Source organism: Mus caroli, unplaced genomic scaffold, assembly GCF_978045245.1.
Source record: "Mus caroli unplaced genomic scaffold, Mus_caroli_1 scaffold_1, whole genome shotgun sequence".
Taxonomy (NCBI): Eukaryota; Metazoa; Chordata; class Mammalia; order Rodentia; family Muridae; genus Mus; species Mus caroli.
Genome location: NW_028227256.1, coordinates 58949289 through 58961305, shown reverse-complemented (window position 1 = coordinate 58961305; position 12017 = coordinate 58949289). Strand labels below are relative to the sequence as shown.

The following is a 12017-nucleotide window of genomic DNA, read 5'->3' as shown; positions in this document are numbered from 1 at the left end:
CTGCTTGAACATTAATAGCTATACTATCCTGTTATGAAGAGAAGGCAGGGAAACAAATTTCCATGCTGTTTATCTGATGGCACTTTAAGTAACAAACTCTGAAATTTGGAGGGTTTTCAGCAGTCAGAATTTGAAGCTTGCAGCAAATTCAAATTTTCTAATTTGGTGCGGCCTTGGAAGTCCAACATGCCTGTGAGTGTACATCTGAAATAACCAATTTGAACTAATTCAATCAGAAGAAAGATGTAGATTTTCTAACCTTTCCAAAGCGTACATCTCTGGGCATCCGTGAAGCAGTTTTAACTACAGTGGGTTTAATAAAGTACAGTTAGAAATAACTAGCATCGACAGTGGTTTTAAAGGCAGTACTTAAACACAGTCAAATATGTCAAGTATTTATTCCTTAGATTCTTAAGGTGTGGATTATGACTAACTTTCCTGGGAATAAACCACTTAGGGCCCTGCTGTCTGTGAATTACTTACATGAGAACACTTTTTAGGAAGTGAAAATTCCAATTGTTCTCCCCGGCTGGATTTCTGAAGGAGAAGCAATGGAACACATATCTTTCTTTTATTTGTTTATTATTTTTTCCACTCCATATTCCATTCCCTGTCCCTCCCCCCGCCCCCGCCATCCACTTCCCATCCCATCTGCTCCACATCCCACACCTCTCCCCTACCTGCCTCCAAGTGAATGCCCCCACCCCCACCCCACCTGACCTCTAAACTCCCTGGGGCCTCCAGTCTCTTGAGGGTTAGGTGCATCATCTCTGAATGAACACAGACCCAGCAGTCCTCTACTGTATGTGTGTTGGGGGCCTCATATTAGCTGGTGTATGCTGTCTGTTTGGTGATCCAGTGCTTGAGAGATCTCAGGGTTCCAGATTAATTGAGACTGCTGGTTCTCCTACAGGATCACCCTTCTCCTTAGCTTCTTTCAGCCTTCCCTAATTCAATGGCAGGGGTCAGCTGCTTCTGTCCATTGGTTGAGTGCAAATATCTGCATCTGATTCTTTCAGTCCACAGAACTCAAAAAGCTCAACAAGCTGAAGCGCCCAAGAGAGAACTCCTCAGTCCCACTTGGGAGAGAGAAGAAAGCAATCACAAATGGGGAGGGAGGGAGGGACCTGGGAGGGAAAGTGGACAGGGTCAGGGAGGGGGTAGTAGGGAGAGGGGAACCTGATCTGGTATTGGGTGAGGGAAAAGGACTGAAGCCAGCAGAAAGAATATAAACAAGCAACCTCTGGAAATAGGAGTTTGGGGGGAACCCCCAGAATGCACCAGAGACCTGAGAGGTGAGAGACTCCCAGGACTCAAAGGGAGGGACTTTAGATGAAACGCTGGACAGTAGGGAGAGGGAACTTATAGATCCCACCTCCAGCAGGAAGACAAGACATCAAGTGAGGGATGGGGTTGCTATCCCATAGTCACATCTCTGACCCATAATTGTCCCTGTCTGAAAGGATTACAGGGATGGGAATAGAGAGGAGCCTAAGGAAAACAAGTTCCAGTGACAGACCCAAAGTGGGATACAGCTCAAGGGGAGATCTCAAGGCCTGACAAAGAGGTTATGGAGCACTAAGGGACCCATCATAACTGCCCTCTGAAAGACCCACCAAGCAGCTGAAAGAGACAGATGCAGATATTTGCACCCAACTAATGCAACATGTATCTATAAAGCAATTGTTTTTCACATGGCTTACTGCAAGGGGTATATTATCATACATTCCCTATCCATACCAGCTCTTAACCAACCAAAGGAATCAAGTTTTTCTAAGTTATACTTTCAGTATATCTATGCTATCTGCGGCATGGACAAGAGCTTTGAGTCAGCAAGCCAGACTTCCTCGACACCTAAGGTCATTGTCACGAAGAAACAACTGTGTGCTCCCAGGTAAGCTCTATGGTGCTGTTTTCCCCATGCTTCACCAAGAGGCCCCCTCTCATCACTGAGCAAGTAGTGACAGCAACTGCATGGACATGTATAGGACACCATGGTTTTTATGTATACCTGGATGTCTGTAGAGTTAGTGAATGCACTGTATTGTACCACAGAAAGGAGCCAGGGTAACAAGGAATCATACTGACACACAAAAGACAACAGAGGACTCAGAGACCCTTCCTCCTAGGGTTTCAAATCATTTTACTAATTTACACCTGATTTTACTTCTGTCTTGAGGAACACTATTCAATATAAATGTGTTGAGAACCATAAATGTAATTTATAGTTTTCTACTAACCACAGTTAGAAATAAAAGTAATTAAAATAATTTAACATATAGTTTATTTAACTCACGATTGCAAATGTATTTGAATGCAAATTCAAAAAAAATTAATGAGACTCTGACACACACAAACAATGCCTTTCTCCTATATGAAAATTGATATCCTCTCTAAAATCTTTATTCAATAACCCTGTCTACAGTTCTCATGGCAGGACAGTTAATGTATTTGTTTCTTGACTTAGGGAGACTATATAAATATTATAAAAAAGGAAAGAATTTTGGAGGGTGGTACTGAGTAATGGCTAGAATGGCTGGGTTGGGTTAATTATTAATTAAAGCTGCTGTAGTGCTCAGAAACTCTAAGAATTCCCACTAGGTTTGTATGTATCTTTCATTTCTAGACCCAAAGCATGCACACACTGAGCGTTTTCCATGTACTTGGATATAGATGAAGAAAAGCATGGCACAGTGTGTGTTCCTGGTGCATGAGGAATCACACAATTAGCAGAGATTATTGTATAATCAAAGCAAGAGAAGCCTGAGCACTTCTGTCCTCTGCCAAGGCAAGGACCACATCCTTCAAGCCTTAGGTACACTCATCATCATGCACATAGCCCACTGTGAGGAAGAAAAAAAACGTGGGCTTTCCTTACTACTTCTGAAATACCAGCACTTAAGCCACATCACTTATATAAGGGCAAGGTACAAGCATTTTGAGTGGCAGTACTCTTTTCCCCCAAATTAGAATACAAATCTCTGCTAGTAATTCCATATCATCCAACCTCATACCCTGCCTCAGAATTCCCTAAGGTCATATTTTGGATAAAGGTATTAGAAAGATGGGAGACCTAATTTTCTCTAAAAGAAAGAAATGTTTATGTTATTTCTGTTGTTTTACTCACTAAGTCTATGTGATACAAACTGAACTAGATGAGATGTTGGAGAATCTTTCTGCCTGCAAATAGGGACAACAACATCAATCAGATAGACTCATTTTAGGGTACATAGATAGCATAAAATATGCATTAAATTGTACTTATTCTTGTTTATGTAAATTTCCTCATATTTATATCATTCCTTTTCTCAATTCAATATATTTAGACTTAACCTGGTCTCAATCACTGCATATTTAGAATGAAATGAAGACAAACAAACAAAAACTCTGTAAAACATCAAACACTGGGTTTCTCTGTATCCATCAATCAAGTAGCTCAGATATACCCAGTTTTTATTATGTTATAGTAAATTGACATCCCCAAAGAGGCAAGTCTTTAAAGGTTTTTATTTTATTTTCAGTTATGTGGTTGCTATGTGTGTTGATCCATGCACATGAGTGAAGTGCCTATAGAAGCCAAAAGAGGGCACTGAATTCCCAGGAGCTGGAGTTCCCAATGAGAGTCCTCTGCAAGAAAATAGGTGCTCTTCAACACGATGCCTAATCTTGAGCTAAAGAAAGAATACACCAAGAGCCATGCATGTGGGAAGAGTATGAGGGGGAAGCATGAGGCCTCAACCCTACAGAAAGAACTCTAGTCAACCAAAGAATGCTGAAAGCAGCAGAAACAGTCTTTCCCAGTGAAGAGAACAATGATTGGCTATTTAATACTGAATGCTCAGCTCTGGAAACATACACATATATAGGAGTAACATTATATAAACTGAATAGGCTATATTTGGAAGCACACACACACATAGTGTGTGTGTGTGTAAATATACATGTATATGTATATACATGCATATAACAACAATTAATTTTTAAAAACAATTAATTTTTAAAAGGTGAAGATGAATTTGGAGGAGAATTAAGAAAGGCATATGAGAGGTTTGGAGGGAGGAAAGGAAAAGAAAAAGATGCTATTACAATATAAAAAATTAGAAGAAATAATAAAACATTTAAAAGAGAAGGCTTTCCCAAGGACTAAGTCATCTCTCCAGCACCTAGAGCTTTAAGTAGGATAATGAGAGAACAGTATATCTAAACTGTTTTAAAGGCACTACTTTAAGGAAAAAAATACACCAATTGGGAAAATACCCATCAACTGGTAAATACTCAATAATACAGCATAGCAGCTTCTACTTTATAATCTTTGGCATTGGTTCTTGAAAACAAAATTATACCAAATCGTGAGAATTACTTTAGGTAATTCGTCACCCTGATATACATTTTTCATAAAGTGCTCTAAATAGTGAGGCTCGTAATGAGACAGGGATGGGCTTTTAGGAGAGTTTAAATATGGTCACATTATTGAGTGTCATGCTATGTGATGACATGTATGGCCATTAACCAGCGTTTAGCCTGCAGACTATTTGGAGGGATGAACCACCATTACAGTTCTTCAAAGCAGCTGAGAATGTAAATAGGATCCCAGTCTATGTGGATGGATGGAAGATACCTTCCTGTGCCCTGGAAGTCATTTCTTACTGATCAGCTATAAATATATCAGTTACAAATATGTTGTCTCATAGACATTTTTTGTTATTAGTTTATTTTTCTTCAGTTTCACTGCTGAATTCTAGAAAGTCAGTGCTGGCCTCAAATATTCATGGTATTGAGAGCTCAAACTGTATCAACATCCACTGTTATTCTGCCATACAAAGCACTGCATTGAATCACTGAAAATACACCAGTCTACCCTGTGACATTTTGAAGGAGAATGGCAGAAGGCGTGCAGCAAGGTCATATGCTAGCTGGAAACAGGGCCTTTGGAACCAGACCATTTGGTTCAGTTCTGAGTCTCCTACATCATTGAACATTGACATGTCCCGAATCTCTCCCTGCCTCACATTTTATCAGAAAATTGGAGAACAGAGACTTGTCCTTACTTCCATGTAGAAGTTTAAATGAGGGTTTGACATACAATCAGCACTATGTAAGTAATGGCTGTCACTACAACTATATCCTACAATTAGACCGTGCTATCTATTTTTATAATCACTACTTTGCATTTCATCAAAAGGCCTGCATCTAATTATCAGCTCTTTGGAGAGGATGGGCAAGGCCCTTTGATCCCTCCCAGAGATGAGGGTGGTAAGATACCTACCAGAACAACAGGTTTCAAACTCTGGCCACTCAGGCTTGCAGTGCTTGGCTGGGCATCAGCATGGGGCCCTGGTGCTGGGTCACTGCTTCTCCTAACCAGCAGTGGAGTGCCTGCAGGACAAAAGAAGAGGTGAGAGGTTGGACGAACCCCATGGAGAGGAGAATATATGGCACAATGTGGTTTAATTAAAAGGTTTATGACGGGCTTTCATGTTTCCCCATTCCATTTCTAAGGATGCTTGTAAATGAACCCACCCGATGTTCTCTGGGCTTCTCTAGGTAGGGCAGCATGCATACACTCAGTCTTTTAACCCTCATCTTTCCCTCCCTGCATTTGAAAACCAGACATTGCATTTAACAGATGTGTTAGGTGATGCAAGATTGAGCAGTGGGCAATCTAAGAGCGGTTCTAAGAATCATGTGGAAGTGTAAAGACTAATTATGCCTAAGACTAATGAAGAAGTTCAAACATTCGATGTAATTTGTTATTCCGTAGACCTAGAAGCATAGTTATTACTGCCACGGGATGCTTCCCAAACCTTCTGAACGATGATCCACACTGAATGAGATTACACTCTGTGCTTATGGCATTAATGTCTATTCAAGTATACAAGGGGTTGCTTCCATTCTGTCTCTTTCCCTTAAAGTAGACAAACTGATAAAGAAAATAAGTTAGTTCTAAAAATATATCCTGAATTCTTTTTTAATTTAATAAAAGCTCCCATTATTAAATATTTTAGTCAGTTATTAAATTCTGGAAAAAAAATCATACTGTTAGAAATTTCAAATGCAATTCAGCCTCAGCAGAGCTAGCAAACCAACCACACGCACTCAGTGCAATTAGGCCCGGAATCATTTGCTTCATACAAAATTGACTGCTATAGAGAAAAAAAAAATGTAAAGAAAAAAAACCTGCCTGTGGCTTAAAAATCTCTCTCACAGAAAAAAATTAAGCTTTTTATTTGCATACTTTGGGGGAAAGGGTGAGAAGGAGTTGAATGCAGTTTCTCATTTATCAACATTCTGAAAATAATCCCCAAACTGCGATTGCTGTTTCAGCGTGAAGGAACGTTTTCAGTGCTGCCTTAAGTTATTTACCAAATAGATTGCACATGTGGTACAGCATTTTTTTTTCATTACACAACACAGAATCACTAACACTTTTTAACCTTTTTCTTCACATAACCTGCTTTCTTGAAGGCAAAACTTTCCACAGTATGTTGATGTGCTGTTCAAGAGAGAAACTCGCTGAGGCCAAATGTACTAGCAGGCCCTCTTACTTTCCTTCTTTCCCTTTACTTAATAGAAACATCACCTCATTGCTCTTCACTTCCTCCATCTCCACAGTGTTATAAACAATGGTTCCATTGTACAGCTGGCAATTTCTTCTCCAATGAAACTCGAAAAATAAACTAGACTAGAAGGAAAAATGTCCTTAAAACTCAGACTCATATCAACTTTCTCATTCTTCAGTTGACCTTGGGCTGAACTTCTCTCAGGTAATCCCTTAAAAGGTCAGTAGTACCAAGAGAAGAGTTGGTCTAGATGCAGTCTTCTCAGAAACAGCTCATGATATTTCAAGTCCCCAAGAAATTGGGAGAACAGGAAGGGAGACACCTTGAAACTCTCAATTATTTTCTAGTATTTAATAAGGTGAATGCACTACAATTTAACAATCTCACAGGATGAAAAGTAAATAGAAATCAAGGAGTTTTGGTTAACCATGCTATTTCCTCACCGTCCAAAACAAGATGATGATATAACAGAGAAAAGAAACAGTGACCAATAATCTCAGAAATTTTTAATTTTTAGATATTATTTTTCAGCTGAGTCATATACATATATATACATACATATGTGCACACACATACAAATACAAACACATCAACACCTCATATATAAATATGTACACATGCACACACATATATACACATATATACACAGACATATACACACATATATAGATACATATATATAGTCACACATATATATACCATACACACATGTACATACATATACACATAAATACATGTACATACATATACACATAAAAACATACAGATACATTCATGAAAATATACTGTATATATACATACATATGTATATACACACACACACATGGGTCAGAATTGTGACACATGCTTTTTTTCTTAGATTATAAATTTTTTTTTCTCAAGCTATAGAGGATAGCTTCTCTTCAACCTTAAGGATATGAACCTCTGCCTCATTGCAGTTTATCTCCTCCTTTATGATAAAATGTTAAATTACTTGCAATGCTTTGGAAATAACACATACTCAGCTTTATGCCTTTGATATGCCATAACATTGTAACGCATTTCTCAGGAGATGACAATTCAGTTTATTCCACTATATCGACTGTTTAGAACACTAAAACAATTCATGCATGGTACTCCATTATTATGTATGCCTTTCACATTTTTATGTATCAGTTAAAAACAAATCTAATTAATAAATATACCCCCCCCCCCGCCAAAACAACCTTTAAAATGGATGGATCTTTCTTAAACGTGGACTCAGCTCATTAGGAAAAAGTTTCCCTCTGTGGTTATTTTTTTCCTTCCACATTTGAATGTCTCCTGTTGAGTCACCTTCTAATTTTTCCTTGGCTGTCTTAATGTGTTAATAACAAGTGCAAATCATTTCATACTGGAATTAATAATGAGCATCTCAAAATATGAACTGTTATCTCAGTTTTAAACTAACCCTCCTCATATTATTTTTCAAACTGCCAACCCCTATTAGCAGACTTCTGTCAAGGAGGGTCTGACCTGCCACTCAAAGCCAGAGAGAGCATGCTTGTGTTCAGCCAAGGCAAAGAAGGGGAGGGGTCAATACTTAAGCCAATCTATGAACATGGTAGAGCTAAAGTCGCTCTTCACAACTCAAGCTCACTAAACAAGAGGGAGGGGACTCTGGCTAGGTTTTATTTTCCTTGTGGGGGAGGGGAGGAAATCAACATGCATGTGTGATGAAGGAGCTTGTAACCTAACTAAAGCTTGCAGATGTTAATTCTGCTAACTGCCAGGTACTGGATGAGATAACAGGCTGACAGTCACATGACTGAACTGTGCCTGCTGGCTCTGGGACATTAAAAGTAGACTGTTCTGTGACAATCTCTACCTCAAAAAACCTGGTGATAAAAACTTGAAGAAGCTGATAGGAAAGGGGGATGCTCATGTAATGGTCATGGCTGACCATTGTGTCTTCTTCACACAGGAAGATTACCCCATTCTCCTCAGTTTCCCCCTCAAAGAAAGAGAAGTCCCTTGATGTTTGCTGCTAGTGATGTTAGCTTATCCAGAAGATCAGAAGATCAAAGTCATTTTTAGGGAATATTATATAAATGAAAACTAGCAAAATCTAATTCTATGGTAATCACGCATAGCCTTAAAATTAGAGTTGAAAGAATTTTTTTTTAAAGATGGAGAAGGAAGTGCCCTCAGAAGAGGGGAAAAACTTCTAACCATGGTTTTCTATCTAATTGAGGAGGCTTTTAGATTTTAGAATTAAAAGTATTCAATTCAGCTCAAGAATTCATGGACAGCATGACTCCTTGCAGTCAGAGTTTAAAAGCCAGTAGAGGCAAAAGTGAAGTGAAATAAGGAATCCTGCATGACGTTTATCTCTCAGTTAAATATCTGAGGCTCGCTGTGCAAAGGGAACAGTGCAGTGGGGGTGTGGAGGCATTGACAGTGAGCTGAACAACCACAGCACTCTGGCTTACTTTTCATAGAAGAAAACTCAGGGCATAAGGAAGATGCCATCAGACATCAGTATATATAAAGGTAGATAAACATAACAGGTGGGCAATGAACAGATAACAGGAGAATCCATGCCAATGTACATACATACCATGGAATATGTAAATCTCCATTTTGTGTAGCTAGATACCCTGGGGCCATGGGAACCAACTATGCTACATGGAACAAAAGAAGAAGCTCTGATGTGGTACATAGCTGATTTGTGGTTATGTTTCTATGAAAGAGGATCTTGTTATATTAAGCTCAGTTCCCACCGGGTTACCACCAATAAGTACTCAGAGACTCACTCTAAAGAAAACATAAATATTCACAAAAGACATCTATCTTTAAGATATAAGATGGTTGATCCAGTTAGCACAGGCTGTGTTTAGATGGAGCTATTTTCATTACAAGTGATGTCATTTAATACTGAATTTGGAGGACCCTGAAAGAAATGCCAGGCTTGTGAGAGGAAAAATGTGGAATTAGTTTTTATGCATCTATGAATGATGTTACATTTTCTAGTTATTAAACAATTACCAGTTTAATGATGGTGAAACTAGTGTACAAAGGAGGTGCAGTTAAACATCCAACAGTCCCATTAAATTAAATCCCTAAGTCATTTTTGTAAAAAGAATTTTAAAAGAAGCAACAATTAATTAAAAGCTCAAATTGTTATACTAAGGGGCCATGCATGAAATGAAAGGCCAACTTGAATGGAAGGTGGGAAATATTTTCTATACATTACAAAGTTTTTTTTTAATTTTTGATATGTAAGAATGCAGAGAGGGAGAGAAATAGAGAGAGGAGGAGGAGGAGGTGGAGTGGGAGAAGCATGGGAGAGGGAGATGGAAAGGGAGAGAGGAAGACAGGTAGACATAGTTTCTACATCTGAAGGTTGTGTTTGGATGGAGTTGCTTAAATGATACACACACACATGCACAAAACACACACATAGACACACACACACACACACACACACACAGAGAGAGAGAGAGAGAGAGAGAGAGAGAGAGAGAGAGAGAGAGAGAGAGAGAGAGAGAGAGAGAGGTTTTACACCTGATGTTTGGATGGAGTTGCTTAAATAATAAGTCATGCCATTTACTACTGAAGCTGGAGGCTTAGAAGGACAGGCCATTACAGAAGGAAAGCAAGAATCAGAGGCATCGTAACAGGAAGCTCTTGGCAGAGGAGAAAACAAACAGGAGTTTTAAACATGAGCCTCACATCAAGTCACAAGGACACATGTTCTAAATTGTGCAGGGAGTAGCAACAGCAATTTATTTATTTAAAGATGGTTAATGATCCTCCAGAGCAAAGCCAGAAGGGCAGCTTGTCAGTACTTGTGCTGTTTCATGCCAAGGCAGCTCCAGTGAACGTGAAGACATGACATTCTGTAAGAACAAGATGGTTGCCTGCTTGGGAGGCAGGGAGGGCAATGCTAAGATGCTGAATAGAATGTCTTCAGTCAGAGGCAGGAATGGAGAGAAGCTGGAGGAGAAAATGGGGGGAGGATTTCTGGCAACTAATTATAACTACATTCTAATGAGTGTGAGCACAGTGGACAATTGTGATCTTTCTGTGTCTCACATGGGGAAGAGCAATGGACATTTGTTCCTAATGATTTGCTTTTAATCAGAGATGCTTCTGTGTTCTTCAAAAGGAAAAGACTAGAATCATCAACCCAGCCAATCTACAAGAATGAGAATGAGATTGTCATTGGAAATCCTGTTGGGGCACAGAATAAAGGGCAGATGCAATGAGACTTGAGCAAAAGGCCAGGGCCTGAGTGAGTCCCTCTCACAAGCTAAGGAACAAGCAGCCACCACTCCCTACTCTAGAGTCCTTGAATGAAAGGCAAGCAGAACCATGAGCTGTTAGTGAAACTTCAGAGGAGTTTGGAGAAGAAGGTGTGGTGGGAGAGAGGAAAAAGGCTGCCCTGACAGCCCACGAGTGTGCAGCAGGCAGTCAGCCCTGCCATTCAGAGACTTCAGTTACCTCCACTCTGAAAAATTAGTTCCTCCGCTTCCATGGAAATTGCCCAAAGAAACATTTACAGTTTACAGAAAAGGAAAAAAAAATGTTTCTAATATTCCTGCCATGAAATGATAAAATAAATAGGGGGAAAAATCCTAAATAGAAATACCTTTAAATTGGTATGCCTCTCACATTAGCCATAATTGGAATTGCAAAAGATAGAAAAGTTTGTAACCTTAAAAATAGTAAAATAGCTAGTGTGGTGGCTCACGCCTTTAATCCCAGCACTTGGGAGGCAGAGGCAGGCAGATTCCTGAGTTCAGGGCCAGCCTGGTCTACAAAGTGAGTTCCAGGACAGCCAGGGCTACACAGAGAAACCCTGTCTTGAAAATAAATAAATAAATAAATAAATAAATAAATAAATAAATAAATAAATAAATAAATAAAATAGTAAAATAAATGGGAAAAATTACAGGGAGTCAGGATTGCCAGTCAGTCAACATGGGCTGTATCTTGGTGTCTGTACATAGCATTTCCTCAGCTGACACTGCAGGTACTCTACTGAGAACGTTACTTCGACATTTTCTAGGGCTTCTAAATGTGCTGAATGTGTCTGCTATTAAAATATGAGTTGTCCTTCAGAAGTTTGGTTCAAAAGGGTTAAAGCTCAGGAAACTCGCCCCTGAATGGTTACTGTAGCCTTGTATAGGCCCTGGAATCCACTCCCTCTCTACAGTCCCATCAGCATTAAATGAACAGGTTGGCATTTGGGTAGCTTCCCCAAAGTCCCGTGCTAGCTTACAAGGACACAGTGCTATGATTTGCATAGCCAATGGAGAAACTGAAGTACAAAGAAGTTAAATTTCTAGCTTTATTTCTATGATAGTTTTAAATCATTTGCTACTTTGTGAGTATGGGGCATATCCCCTTGGTAGGTAGGAAGATAGAAGTCAGGGAATGAGATAGCTTCAAAATATTATTAATTATTTTAGTCTCAGGAGAAGGCAGAAAGAA

General features: G+C 39.3%; 1 protein-coding gene across 1 annotated transcript in view; it reads right to left on the bottom strand.

Annotated features, from left to right (window-relative positions):
* Positions 1 to 12017, bottom strand: part of Pard3b (par-3 family cell polarity regulator beta) — a 1032172-nt gene that overhangs the window by 574863 nt on the left and 445292 nt on the right. Inside the window, exon 4 of the mRNA XM_021162850.3 lies at positions 5267 to 5376. Within this exon, the coding sequence (XP_021018509.1) occupies positions 5267 to 5376 (110 nt within the window). The remainder of the gene's footprint in view (positions 1 to 5266; positions 5377 to 12017) is intronic.